Raw genomic sequence first — 12,440 nt, 5'->3', positions numbered from 1 at the left:
GTAAATCTTGGGAAAAATATGGTGTAGGTTTTCTGGCGAGACGGATGCTCTATCGAAAGGAGGGGTCGAGACAGTGCTCGAGGCCAAAATGGGCCTAGGTGGCAGGCTCAGCTGTGGTGGGCGCGCCGCCTGGCCTCGTTTGGCCCTCGTGGCTCCCCTCTCATACTTCTTTGGCCCACGGTCTTCCTCTTGATAAAAAAGTAATCAGGTATTTCTCCTTTGATTTTTAGCCGCCCAGAAGGTCCTTGAAACAACAAAATACAAAAAAGAGGTTTTCTGCCTCCTAGAAATTAAATACCAATGAAAGACTTTGTAGGGAAGTCCCCATAAATCAACTAAAATGCATAAATAATGATTGATCATGGAAAATATCATTCAAAATTAACCATATAAGTCTCCATATTGATGATGTAAAATGCACGTATCAGAAATAGACCCACCAAATATCCTTTTAAGTTTGGTCCATATATCTTAAGACGACTTGCACTTTAAAATCATCATGAGTAAATCAACTTCTGGGATCAAAGAAAATAGAAACTCATTACATACCTGAGCTTTGAGATGTAATTTTTTTTATCATCTAAAGATAGATTTTACAAATCCCTACATCTAGATATCGCTCTATATCTGGATACAAGGTCCAAAGTTTACAAAGCATGTGAATTCTCCATAAATGATATTTTTTGCCATCAAAGATAACTGTGTCATTGTGCACTATACTACTAGCAACATATTTACGCTCTAGGCGGTGAAGCCTAAACAAGGAGAGACCTTGCTCTGATACCAATTGAAATGACGTTTTACGGATATTTCCGAATTAGCTTGTAAGAATGCGGAATTAAACTAACATTTATTTTAGAGCACAAAACCTAAATAAGGTAGCCTCAACAAGGTGCACCAACAATTTAAAGTAAGCAACATAGCACAAGAGATATATATAACACAAGTGATAGCAATATATAAGTACTTCAAGCACGAAGGTTATCACAAGAAAGTAACTCTGGTATAGAGATAACTGAGGCACATAAAGATGAAGTTGTATTCCCGTGTTCCCTCACATAAAGTGAGATACGCCACGTTGGAGAGATGCAGGTTACCAAGAAGGTCTCATGAACGCCACGAAGGCTCACCTTCTTCTCCATGTCAATTCCACGAAGTACAAATACCCTTTCCTTATGGCTAGCTTTTCCTCCAATTCATAGATGGCAAGATCCACAACCACTTCAGAAACTCGACGAAGAGGTCATTAGAGCACAAACCAACAAGCCAACTAGGAGGGTTACCCTCCAAGAATAACAAGCTCACATTCTCTCACTCAAACAAATCATAATGGAGATCTCAACACTATGCAATGATGCAAAGCAAGAACAGTAAAGGTGTTCAAATGATGAACGGATATCCATTTTGGCTCGTAAGTGTAGATGCACCCATTATTTTAAAAAATTCATTTTAAAGTATTGAAAATTCCGAAAAATTATAGGCGTACATCAGAACATTCTATGCCCGCACACAAAATTCCGCGAAAAAGTGAAAATTTTGTGACTTGTGTAAGAAAGATAATTTTTGGTACTCCAAAATAGCATGTCAAGGGATATGTTTTTGTCTTTCTAGACAACCACAAAAAAATGTCTATTTTCCACGGACTTTTGTGTGTGAACATAGCATATCATCATGTACACCTAGATTTTTTTTCAGATTTTTTTAACATCTTGAAATGGATTTAAAATGCAGTTCTCATAATAGGTACATTGGACCTAGCAAAAACACCATATTAACGAGAGCCTACACACCCTGAACAAAATGTAGCCTAAGTGGTCTTCTCCGTAGGCTTGTAAAAACGCATTTCAAGCACCATGTGAAGCTTGGAATCATGTGTAAAAGTGGATTTGAATTTTCAGAAGTGGTTATGATTGTATCAGGTGAAACTTGGAATCATTTTACATTTCCCCTAGTTAAACAGTGTGGCTGCCCCTAGCTGAGAAAGACCAGGCTCAGGTGATCAACCATCCGCCATGTCATCGATCCGCACCTCTCAGATCAAACGAACAGCAGCCCTCTATCCCCATCCAACGCTTCACAAACCACCCCCTCCACCTCTCCTCCCAGCCACGTCACCGATCCGCGCCTCACCCTCTCGACGAATCACAGGCCGGGAAATCCAGCATCCCCTCAGCCCGTCTCCACCATAAATACCCAACCCCCCACCACTCCATCTCCATCGCATCAAAAATTCCCCAATCCCTCTCGACTCACCTTCAGCAAAGCACTCACCGTCAGCCATGTCCGGCCGCGGCAAGGGAGGCAAGGGGCTCGGGAAGGGCGGCGCGAAGCGGCACCGGAAGGTGCTGCGCGACAACATCCAGGGCATCACCAAGCCGGCCATCCGGCGCCTGGCGCGGCGGGGCGGCGTGAAGCGCATCTCCGGGCTCATCTACGAGGAGACCCGCGGCGTGCTCAAGATCTTCCTCGAGAACGTCATCCGCGACGCCGTCACCTACACCGAGCACGCTCGCCGCAAGACCGTCACCGCCATGGACGTCGTCTACGCGCTCAAGCGCCAGGGACGCACCCTCTACGGCTTCGGCGGCTGAGCCCCGGTGGTCCTCGCGCTCTGTTAGGGTTTCGATATGGTTAGGGCCGTTCGGCGTGTAGCTGTGTCCCGGTGCTTGTAATGAGTTCCCCCTTCGATTTGATAAAATGGTTTCGTGTGATGTTCCATCTCGCAATGAGTTCTGCTCGATCCTGTGAATCCCTCTGTTCAGATTTGGTCCCCCGGCTGTGGTTTTCTCTGACCAGTGTGATGTCGAATCTGCCATGGCTACCTAGCGAATTCAGGTTTCAGCACTCTGTTCAGATTTAGTCCCCCGGCTAATGAAAGTTCAGTTTTGTTATGTTTGAGTAAGGTCGTGGTAGTTTAAACCGGTTTTTTTACTTGCAGTTTAAACTTCTGATGAAGTAGAACGCTCTGAATATTTGTGCCCCAGTGTAGTCATTCAGAACAGAAGGAGATTGTTCGAATCACTCGTCGATGGCTGAAGTCTGGGCGCGTTAACACTTGAGCAGAATGTTCAGTAAGCCTGTGTTTAGACTTCGGTAAGATCTGCGAACGCAACACTGTTTGATTTTAGTATTGGGGCTTAACCTGGACCTGTACGATGGTTACGACACGATCTAATATCTCTATTTACAGCTGTGTTTTTTTCTATTTTTGGTTGCTTGCCACGCTTATCACGAGGTATTTACAGCTGTGTTTGTAAAGCTCATTTTACATTTTACTCCATCATGCTCTGCTAGTATCTCAATCTTTCAACATTCAGATCGGCAAGATTTTGGAATTGACGCTCTGGTTTGCAGCCGAGCTGAATACAAATTGGTGCCTCCGGCGCCCTTCCCTGTTCAAAAAAGAACAAACACATGATCTAATGGCGTGATACATTAGCTAATTAGTAATTGCTTGTTTACTTCTAGTGTATTTTAGAGGATGGGATGTGAGTCATAAATTACGGAAAACCATTAGTAGTCTGTTTACTTCTCTCGATTTGGATGGAATAATCCTCAGATATCTCGTAAATCTCCTCATTTTTGCCTAGATAAAACTCCCTCTCATATTAGTGTATTTTTGGAAGAGTACTTGAGGGGATGGTAGGCTATTGGGCTCATCTCCAAACTTCTTTGTGGTGGAAGTACGAGAGAAATAAACAATGTCTTAATGGGATGAGTGTGTTCCTTGTGTGCCACAAAAGGTTGATAGTGCCGAAAATGTTTTTATCCGTGAACGGGAGTTTGCTTTTGCCATCGATTTCTTGCTTTAAGATTCGTGTCACACAAATGAATTGGATTGCGATTTTTTTTGAAGAAACCAACATGACTTTACTGCAAAGATTTATTAATCACCAACCAAATACTACATTGTTTATCAGTCGCTTAAAATAAAGCTTGGGGCTTCTAATCACAAGACTCACTAGCTAGATCATGTAAAACCTAGTTCACTTCCCTCGAACAATGAGTGACACAAAATAGATACAATCCACCAAAATAGCTGATGATTCATTCCACCACACTTCATCTCCTGTACAACCTTCAATAGTCTCCATCGAGTCTAATTCGGCCTGAATAACATTAAACCCCATACTGTTAGCTAACCCTTCTCGCATTGTCAATGCCTTCGCCATCGCTACAAAAGCTACATGGGGGCAAATACAAGCATTTTGTACCCAGAATGTTACCTGGTGATCTCTTAACACAATGCCAATTGAACCTGCGCGAAGTATGATAAGAAGGGGCAACTTTCATTCTTCTTTGCGAAAATTTCGTTCATCTATTAATAATCACCATCAATACAGAAAGCGTTAAATTAATAAAATACACATGTAGATCTTTCGATCATATAGTGCTGAGTATAGACAAGAGACGAAGGGGCGCCCCTATTCTCGCCCCCCCCCCCCCCCCCCCATCATAGGAGGCAGACAAAACTTGTCGTAGTGAAGTTTATTGTAGTAGACATATATAAGTCGTCTTGCCGAAATGACCAACACACCAGAACAACCAAGGTCACTTCAGTGATGACAACCGAAGATCGGAAGACAATGATATGAAACAACACCAATGAAGTCGAAAACCGACCGGTTTCCAGGAGATTCGCCGGGCACACAACTCCACACACCCGCCATCGCTATATACACCACCAGAGCGAGGATAGGGCGGGGAGAAATATATTCTGAGTGCAGGATGTAGTTGCACCCTCATCATCCTAAAAAAGACACTGAAAAAACAACCTAAACAAAGAATGGGAACCCTTCCACCGGCGAGGGGCCATGATCTGCCACACCTCTAAGGCCCAAGGTCACCGGAGGTGGAGCAAAGCACCGACATCGCCGACGAGGGGACGAAAACCCTCGATGGTGTACCGGATCGTGGAACTCAACGTTCTTTAGGCTACTGTAGCGGTGCAAGTGTAAACAGATAGGATAATTTTCGCACTAAATTCGTTTCAGAGAATGCATATCCGATCCAATCCGTTTGCATTCATATGCCTACATCATTTAGGAGTATGATCTGCTTCTGAGTGAAAGAGTGAAATCTGGAAGGGCAAATAATACAATTTTGAGAAGATTGGGGAACATGTGGATTTTTTTACTTGCACTTTGCGCTAGAATATAGCCTCAATTAACGAAACACAAGAAAAACATACAATAATCTTTTGATAACCGACACAAAAATTGGTGCCGAACCGAGGCGGCCACAGGGCCCTGTGCTGGACTAGATCCACGCCGGCGAAACGCGCGTCACCGCCCCCCCTCCCCGGCTCAAACTCAGAAGGCACCAAATCGCCGGAGGCACCCGACTGCCGTTCCGCTGTTCCCATCCCGCCGGCCACCTCCTCCCCTCAGCTCCCCCCACCTCGCACCCCGGCCCTACCACCGCTCCACCAACCCGCACCACACGGCGGCCCTACTTCTCGCGCCGATCGCGCGCCCGCTCGCCCAACCTCCGGTCTGCCGCCCCAGATCTGGTGGACCTCCGCCTTGGCTTGCGAACTCGGTCGTGGGGGCCGGCCAGGTCGGTCCATGGTTTCCGCCGGCGCGCAGGTGGGCGTGTTTGCTGCGTGCGTGGTGCTCTTCGTCCCCATGGGCCTCGCCGGGTGGCACCTCAGCCGCAACAAGGTGCTCTTCTTCTCCGGCGCGCTCTTCGTCTCCCTCGCCGTCGGGGTCCACCTCTCCCCCTACCTCCCCTCGCTGCCGCACCTCCTCATCGCCTCCTTCCACCCGCTCCACCCCGCCTCCCCCTCCTCCTCCTCCTCCGCCTCCTGCCTCTCCTTCCTCCACCGCGTCACCTGGTCCCCCGCCTCCCCCGCCACCGCCCGCGCCTGGTCGTGGCCGCCCTCGCTCGCCTCCACCTGCGGCTTCGCGCGCCTGACGCGCCACGACGCGTCCACCCTGCTCAACGGCTCCTGGATCATGGTCGCCGGGGACTCGCAGGCGCGGCTGCTCGTGCTCGCGCTGCTGCGCCTGCTGCTCGACCCGGCCGCCGCGGCCGCCGCCGAGCCGGACCTCTTCCGCCGCCACAGCGACTACCACGCCGCCGTGCCGGCCCGGGGCATCTCCGTCGACTTCATCTGGGCGCCCTTCGAGGCCAACCTCACGCGCCTGCTCCGCGAGGACCTCCGCCTCGCGCCCCGCGCCCCCGACGTGCTCGTGCTCGGCTCCGGCCTCTGGCACATGCTCCACGCCACCGACGCCTCGCGGTACGGCGACGCGCTCGCGGCCATCGCCGACGCCGCCAACTCCCTCCGCTCCTCGCTGCCCGTGCCGCCGCCGCCGCACATGTTCTGGCTCGGCCTGCCGCACCTCGTCAACCCGATGCTCAACACCGAGGCCAAGAGAGCGCGCATGAACAGCACCGTGCTGCAGGCTTACGACCGTGAGGTGGACGAGCGGTGCATCTTGCGCCGCGACGGCGGCCCGTTCCGGCTGCTCGACGTGGGAAAACTCACCCGGGGATGTGAATGCACGCCTGACGGGATGCACTATGACGGCGTGGTGTACGACGCTGTCATGCATATCATGTTCAATGCGCTAGTGATTGAATCACAGCAAAGGATTTGAGTGCTGGTAGGGGTCCTTGAAGCAGGTGTGCTCCCAACCCTTCTTCTTTTGGATCATCACCATACGTGGTGTTAACTAGAATGTGTTGTGAAATACTAGGAAGGTTCTTTTCATTGCTTCAACATTTTGGTTGCGTGCTAGAGGTCGCCATTGGATGGCTCGACATTAGCGTGTAATATAGGGACATCTTAGAACCATACTCTTTTTGGCTGAATGAATGGCAAACTGAAATGATGTATTGTATACCTTTTCTCTCTGGTGATAACTATAACATGGTGACTGACATGTAGGAGAGAACATATTGAGTGAATACTAGGAAATTTTCGACTTCCTTTCTCTGGCAATTGTTCTTTTTATTGTTACTAATCATGCATAGATGCTCTATAAATCGTTTAGTGACGCTTTCAGCATTTGCACGCAGAATCACAGACTTATCCAATTTGACAAACTTGAGATATATGGGTAAATGTCAAGTTGATTCTCAGGTGACGGGGTGCATTATGATGGCGTGGTGTATGAGCTATCATGCATATCATGCTCAATGCATTAGTGATTGAATCGCAACGAAGGATTTGAGTACTGGTAGGGGTTCTTGAAGCAGGTGTGCTCTCAACCCCCTTTTTTTTTTGGATCATTACCATATGCGGGTAATTAGAATGTGTTGTTAAATAGGAAGGTTCTTTTGAATGGTTCAACATTTTGGCTGTGTGCCAGAAGTCTCCATTGGATGGCTCAACATTAGAGTGTAATATAAGGACATCTTAGAACCACACTGTTTTTCGCTGAATGACAAACTGGAATGACGTACTGTATACTTTCTCTCTGGTAACAACTAAGATGGTAACTCTGACATGTATAGGAGAGGACATATTGACTAAACACTAGGAAATATTCAACTTCCTTTTTCTGCCAATTGTTTTCTTGTTATTAATCATGCATAAATGTTCTATGAGTCGTTTGGTGATGCTTTCAGCACTCAGGATCGGAAGTCAGAGTCACAGACTTGTCCAATTTGGTGAACTTAAGATATATGCGTAAATGTCGAGTTTGTGCTCAGATGACTGTTAATGTACTTATATCCTTTCGACATAGTTGTATACTACTTATCACCATTAGTTGGTGTATCTCTAACATTGACATGATCTTGAAGCTATATATAACCCTATGACTGTGCTACATGCTGAATGCATCACATGATGTTGAACACACGCGTAGAACACAGTGACTACTTTGTAAAGAAGGTTACATTAAGAGTACAAATGATGTATGTATATCATTCCACTAGCTCTAATGGAATTAGTCTTTTTTTTTCTAGGAAATGTACTGTATACTTTTTTTCTCTAGTAATAACTAAGATGGCGACTCTGACATGTAGGAGAGGACATTTTGAGTAAATACTAGGAAACATTCAACTTCCTTTTTCTGGCAATTGGTCTTCTTATTGTTATTAATCATGCATAAATGTTCTATGAATCATTTGGTGACGCTTTCAGCATTCGGATCGGAAGTCAGAATCACTGACATATCCAATTTGACAAACTCGAGTAATATGTTTAAATGTCAAGTTGATTCTCAGATGACTGTAAATGTACCTAAATCCTTTCGATATAGTTATATACTACTCCCTCGGTTCTATAGTTCTTGTCGTGGTATTAGTTCAAAATTTTGAACTAAAACCACGACAACAATAATGGAACAGAGAGAGTACTTAACACAATTAGTTGGGGTATTTCTAACATTGGCATGATTTTGAAGCCTATAATCGTATGACTGTGCTACATGCTAATGCATCACATGATGTTGAACACACGCTATAATCGTATGACTACATTGTAAAGAAGGTTACACTAAGATTACAAAGGATGGATGCATACTATTCCAGTAGCTCTAATCATATTACTCTTTCTTGTTTTTTGAGGAAAAATCCTGTCCATGAAGAAAAATAATTTACTTGCTTCCTTTGTGTAGTCTTTGGTCCTTCATGCTTCCTGGTAGTTAATTTATCCCGAGAACCTGTAGAAGTCCTGTAGAGAAAATATTCCTTAAATGCACTGTTAACACGTGCAATAATAAACATGTGTGCTCAATGCACTTCCTCTGTTCTGGTCTGTTCTATTAATTGTGATTCTAGTTTCAGTTTTCCTATCTGCAAACTAGTTCCACCAGAACCGCTGAGGAGCCAATGCTTCGTAGTATTTCAATTTGCAAAAATGCCATATGAACCTCGTGGCGTGTAGGAATATTTAGGTTTATCTAGGACATATTTCCTTCTTTATTATATGTGCTCATTCTTTGTTGTATAGTCCTGTTAGCAATTTCAAGCAATCCATTTGTGCCTGAAGGTATTGTTTGGCCTATATAGCATGTAATAGTGCATGGATAATCTTGCAGTAACTTCTACTTAACTTTTTTAGGTTTTCTATTTAAATATTGATGTTAAAGATAAACTATTGTAAACTTTCATGGCTGCTCACAATTCCTTTGTTTCAATTGGCTGTTCTCCGTTTCTGGTTCACCTTGTTTTTTCTAGTTTACCACTGAAGTGTTTGACTAAATATATAGCTGTTTTGCTACTAAGACTGCATGAAAAAATGTTATCATCTCATGCACTTGTGTTACTTCTGCTCTAGTCATTACCTTGTTAACCAAGCCTTGGTAAGGCCGGTTAAGATCCGGACTCCAAGAAGAACCGGAGTGTTCTGACAGCGAAATCAGCAGCGCGCACTGAACCGGACGCCCTAGAGCAAAGGATCCTGCTGTTCGGTTGTTTCACTCTCCGAGTTGTACCCTATACTGGCTATACATGAATCTGATGTGGGCTCCCACGGTTAAAAAACCAGGAGTCCTGGTCATGCATGAACCCTGTTTCTGGATTAATTGATACAAATTTTCTTGTACTCTTATTCTAGCTGTGTCTTCCATTTATCCTCTGTTAAGGACGCGATCGATATTATGTTGGATACGATAACCGCTGGCTGAGCATAGTTTGGTTTCTTATTAAACAGATTATCTCTTCAGAATGTTATCTACGTGATTTGTAGCTGAATCAGGCTACTGACAGCGTGTTTGGTTCGGGGGTGTTGGTGTTAGGGAATGGGAGTTGATTTGTGTGAGACTAAAAATCCATCGATTGGTACGTGGGAATGGGAGTTGAGGAGGGAAGGGGATAGGGAATTAAAGAGGTCTATTCCCTGTGATCTATTCCCTGGGAGGGGGCAGGTAATTCAGGCGGGGTTAGGGAATTGGAGGCTCATCCACAACCTTTGGTATGAGTGAACCTCTCCTGCGTCCTCCGCAATGTCTTGCCGGTCTCTGCATCTCGAGCTGGGCGAGCAGCGTGGCTGTGTCATCCCAACGCGCCATCGCCGGTCCGGCTCGTCGTCGCTTGCATGAGACCTAGCAGAAAGGAGGTTTAAGTACATAACCAGCCTGCACAACAAGCTGAATCGGTCTAAGTTGCATCTCCTGGCTTGTTAGTTGTTACGGAGTACAACGATCTACGTCCTTTGCCCGCAGCTCGCTCTGCACGTCCAGGCTACAAGAGCCGTGTCGACATGTGTGGCCGCAAGGCCTCGCAGGACGTCTCCAAGCTCTACGCACACGAGGAAGGTCGCTTCTTACCGCTGGTCGGCGAATGAGACCAGCACATAGCAGAGCACGTCTGCAAGCTCTACATAATTTTAACTCCCTCTAGTAATTCCCACCTCGTACCAAACGTGGGAATGACACTAATAATCCACTTCCCAAACCTAATCCCCCAACTAACTCCCTTCTCTTAATTCCCACTCCCATTCCCCAAAAGTTTCCAAACACGCTGTGAGCGAGGGAAAGATCATGACTGAAGAAACTCTTGCAGTGTTTAGGAATTGCATCAACTGAAAGTCAGAATAACAAGGTCACTCATGGCCATGCAACTACTCAAATTCCCAATCCTCACAACATAATTGTTTCACAGTACGTGACAATCTTACAGCTATTCCTTGAAGACGAGCCATTGATGATGGCCAATGCTACGCACGTAGCCACTTAACTAGAGTACCAGTCATCGAACCAGGGCAGCAAGCTGTCGAAACCGCCAATCCAAGGCAGGCCCGGCTCCATGAACGCCAGGGGGATCGGGGACATGGGGGCGCAGACCAAGTCCATGGCGCCAGCCTCATCACCAGGCGGCGCCGGTGCGTTCTGCAGCAGAAGCGCACGCGCCACGGCCGGCTTACTCTCAGTCCACGCTGCCTCGCCGACCTCCTCTTTCACCACGTAGCCGGCGGCGATGGCCAGCGGTGGGCGCGCCGGCAGCGGGCCGGCCAGGACGGGCGTGTCCACCATGCCGCCGGCATGGCATGACGAACCTGTAGTGGCGCTCTCCTCGTCGTGGGCGACCAGCGCGAGCTCGTCCGGCTTCGTGGCGTCCGACGTCGTGCTTGCAGAGGGGCGGTGGCGCCTGCGGCGCGCGACGGCAGCGCGGCTCGCGCCGGTGAACTTCTTCGCGATCGTGCTGTGAAAGTAGTTCTTGACGGCGAGGTCTGTTCTTCCCGGGAGCTGGGCGGCGATGACGGACCAGCTGTTGGATCAAATTGCAGCCAAAGCAGGAGGATCAGATTAAAGAAGCACAATGTTTAGCTCCGATAAACAGTTAACTTGTGAAGAAACAGCACTGGAGATGGGAGAAGAAACTGTCATATGTGCAGTGCTAGGTTGTCGATGACATCAAGACATGGGTTTTTCTTTCAGGCTTACCTGCTTCCCCTCTTGCTGTACATCTCGCAGATGATCATCTCCTCGGCCGGCGTGAAGTTGCCGTGCTTCAGCCCCGGACGGAGGTAGTTCAGCCATCGTGATCGGCAGCTCCGGCCGCAGCGCTGCAGCCCTGCCAATTCATGAACAAACTAATCAGAACTGATGCTTCGGCAACAGGGGTGAGCGTCGATTAGCTTATGCACGTCCTGCCAAAATGCCAGTGATCATTTCAAATTTGAACATGAGAGGTGTTTGTGAATGGAAAAAACGGCCAAAGAACTAGAACAAGACTAGGATATCGGCCTCATCAACTCCTGACAGAAACATTGGAGTGCAAATTCGATACAGAACATCTCAAGTAATTCCAAGATAAACTGGGAATATTAGAAACGAAAGCAAAGTATTCATTTTGTGCAACTAAGATAAACCTATGAGACCATAAAAGATGGACCAATCTCTACTGCACATGTCCTGAATTGAAACATGCTCGAAAACAACAGTAAGTTACACTATCCTGATAACTTAACTTTTCAGGAAAATCATTTGCGAGCCAAACAAACAATTGCATCACATTTAGCGCCATGTTTTCATTTTCTTCAATAACTTAGTATAAATGGGATTAGGGGAGTTAATAGATCGACCTAGCAGCAATATGAACAGTTAAAAGTGTATGTTGTGCATGGAAACGAAAACTAACCTAAAGTTTCAGCCAATGTTTGCCAACTACGGCCAATGCCATACTTCTCAATGTGTTTTTTCATCAAGGCATCCTCTTCCTTGGACCACTTCCCCTTCTTCATCCTCCTCTTCTATTTACCACTGAACTATTTTGCTTCTCTACTGGCAGAGTTTTTGCCTGTCTCCAGTAAGGGCACAAGAACACAAACGGATGGCCCAATGGCATGGCTTATAAATACTAGTTACATAGTGGTGTGAAATACACAATGCGTGATAGAGTTTCAAATTTTCAGATTTTACTGCACTGTCATATATAATATATCTTTCTTCCTCTCGTTGTTTTATTGTGTTTGTCTTGTGTCTAAACCAACGATTCCTATATTCTCAGAAAAGAGAAAAGAGAAAAGAGAATGGGTGAAG

At 46.4% G+C, this 12,440-nt stretch overlaps 3 protein-coding genes across 8 annotated transcripts; 2 read left to right on the top strand and 1 right to left on the bottom strand.

Moving 5' to 3' along the window:
• Window positions 1-2,230: 2,230 nt before the first annotated feature.
• LOC127307362 (histone H4) lies at window positions 2,231-2,700 on the top strand. The gene has a single exon (XM_051338101.2). It carries the CDS (start codon window positions 2,280-2,282, stop codon window positions 2,589-2,591), a length of 312 nt encoding a protein of 103 aa, XP_051194061.1. The 5' UTR covers window positions 2,231-2,279; the 3' UTR covers window positions 2,592-2,700.
• A 2,515-nt stretch (window positions 2,701-5,215) lies between these two features.
• LOC127307332 (protein ALTERED XYLOGLUCAN 9) lies at window positions 5,216-9,625 on the top strand. Of its 6 annotated transcripts, none has more exons than XR_007855426.1 (3): window positions 5,216-6,630; window positions 7,091-7,206; window positions 9,236-9,625. XR_007855426.1 is itself a non-coding variant. In XM_071819085.1 (2 exons), the coding sequence occupies exon 1, from the start codon at window positions 5,568-5,570 to the stop codon at window positions 6,603-6,605; it is 1,038 nt and encodes a 345-aa protein (XP_071675186.1). In that variant the 5' UTR covers window positions 5,216-5,567; the 3' UTR covers window positions 6,606-6,630; window positions 9,236-9,625. The 6 variants fall into 6 exon arrangements, 4 of the variants coding, with proteins under 4 accessions (XP_071675186.1, XP_071675185.1, XP_051194035.1 ...); XR_007855424.1 differs by having other exon boundaries at window positions 7,027-7,206; XM_071819085.1 differs by lacking the exon at window positions 7,091-7,206.
• Window positions 9,626-10,444: 819 nt separating this feature from the next.
• Window positions 10,445-12,207, bottom strand: LOC127307352 (transcription factor MYB87-like). The gene is made up of 3 exons (XM_051338091.1): window positions 12,040-12,207; window positions 11,343-11,472; window positions 10,445-11,166 (listed from the first exon to the last, which is right to left on the bottom strand). The coding sequence occupies exons 1-3, from the start codon at window positions 12,140-12,142 to the stop codon at window positions 10,632-10,634; spliced, it is 768 nt and encodes a 255-aa protein (XP_051194051.1). The 5' UTR covers window positions 12,143-12,207; the 3' UTR covers window positions 10,445-10,631.
• Between the last annotated feature and the right edge of the window lie 233 nt (window positions 12,208-12,440).

The sequence above is a fragment of the Lolium perenne genome, chromosome 1 (assembly GCF_019359855.2).
Source record: "Lolium perenne isolate Kyuss_39 chromosome 1, Kyuss_2.0, whole genome shotgun sequence".
NCBI lineage: Eukaryota > Viridiplantae > Streptophyta > Magnoliopsida > Poales > Poaceae > Lolium > Lolium perenne.
Note: the sequence above shows the minus strand (reverse complement) of the source record. Positions and strands in the feature narration are given on the sequence as shown.

Coding starts and splice junctions, on each gene's coding strand:
- LOC127307362 (XM_051338101.2), top strand. CDS start 2,280: ATGTCCGGCCGCGGCAAGGGAGGCAAGGGGCTCGGGAAGGGCGGCGCG.
- LOC127307332 (XM_071819085.1), top strand. CDS start 5,568: ATGGTTTCCGCCGGCGCGCAGGTGGGCGTGTTTGCTGCGTGCGTGGTG.
- LOC127307352 (XM_051338091.1), bottom strand. CDS start 12,142: ATGAAGAAGGGGAAGTGGTCCAAGGAAGAGGATGCCTTGATGAAAAAA. Junction 11,473..12,039: donor AACATTGGCTGAAACTTTAG/GTTAGTTTTCGT, acceptor ATGAATTGGCAG/GGCTGCAGCGCTGCGGCCGG. Junction 11,167..11,342: donor TACAGCAAGAGGGGAAGCAG/GTAAGCCTGAAA, acceptor TTGATCCAACAG/CTGGTCCGTCATCGCCGCCC.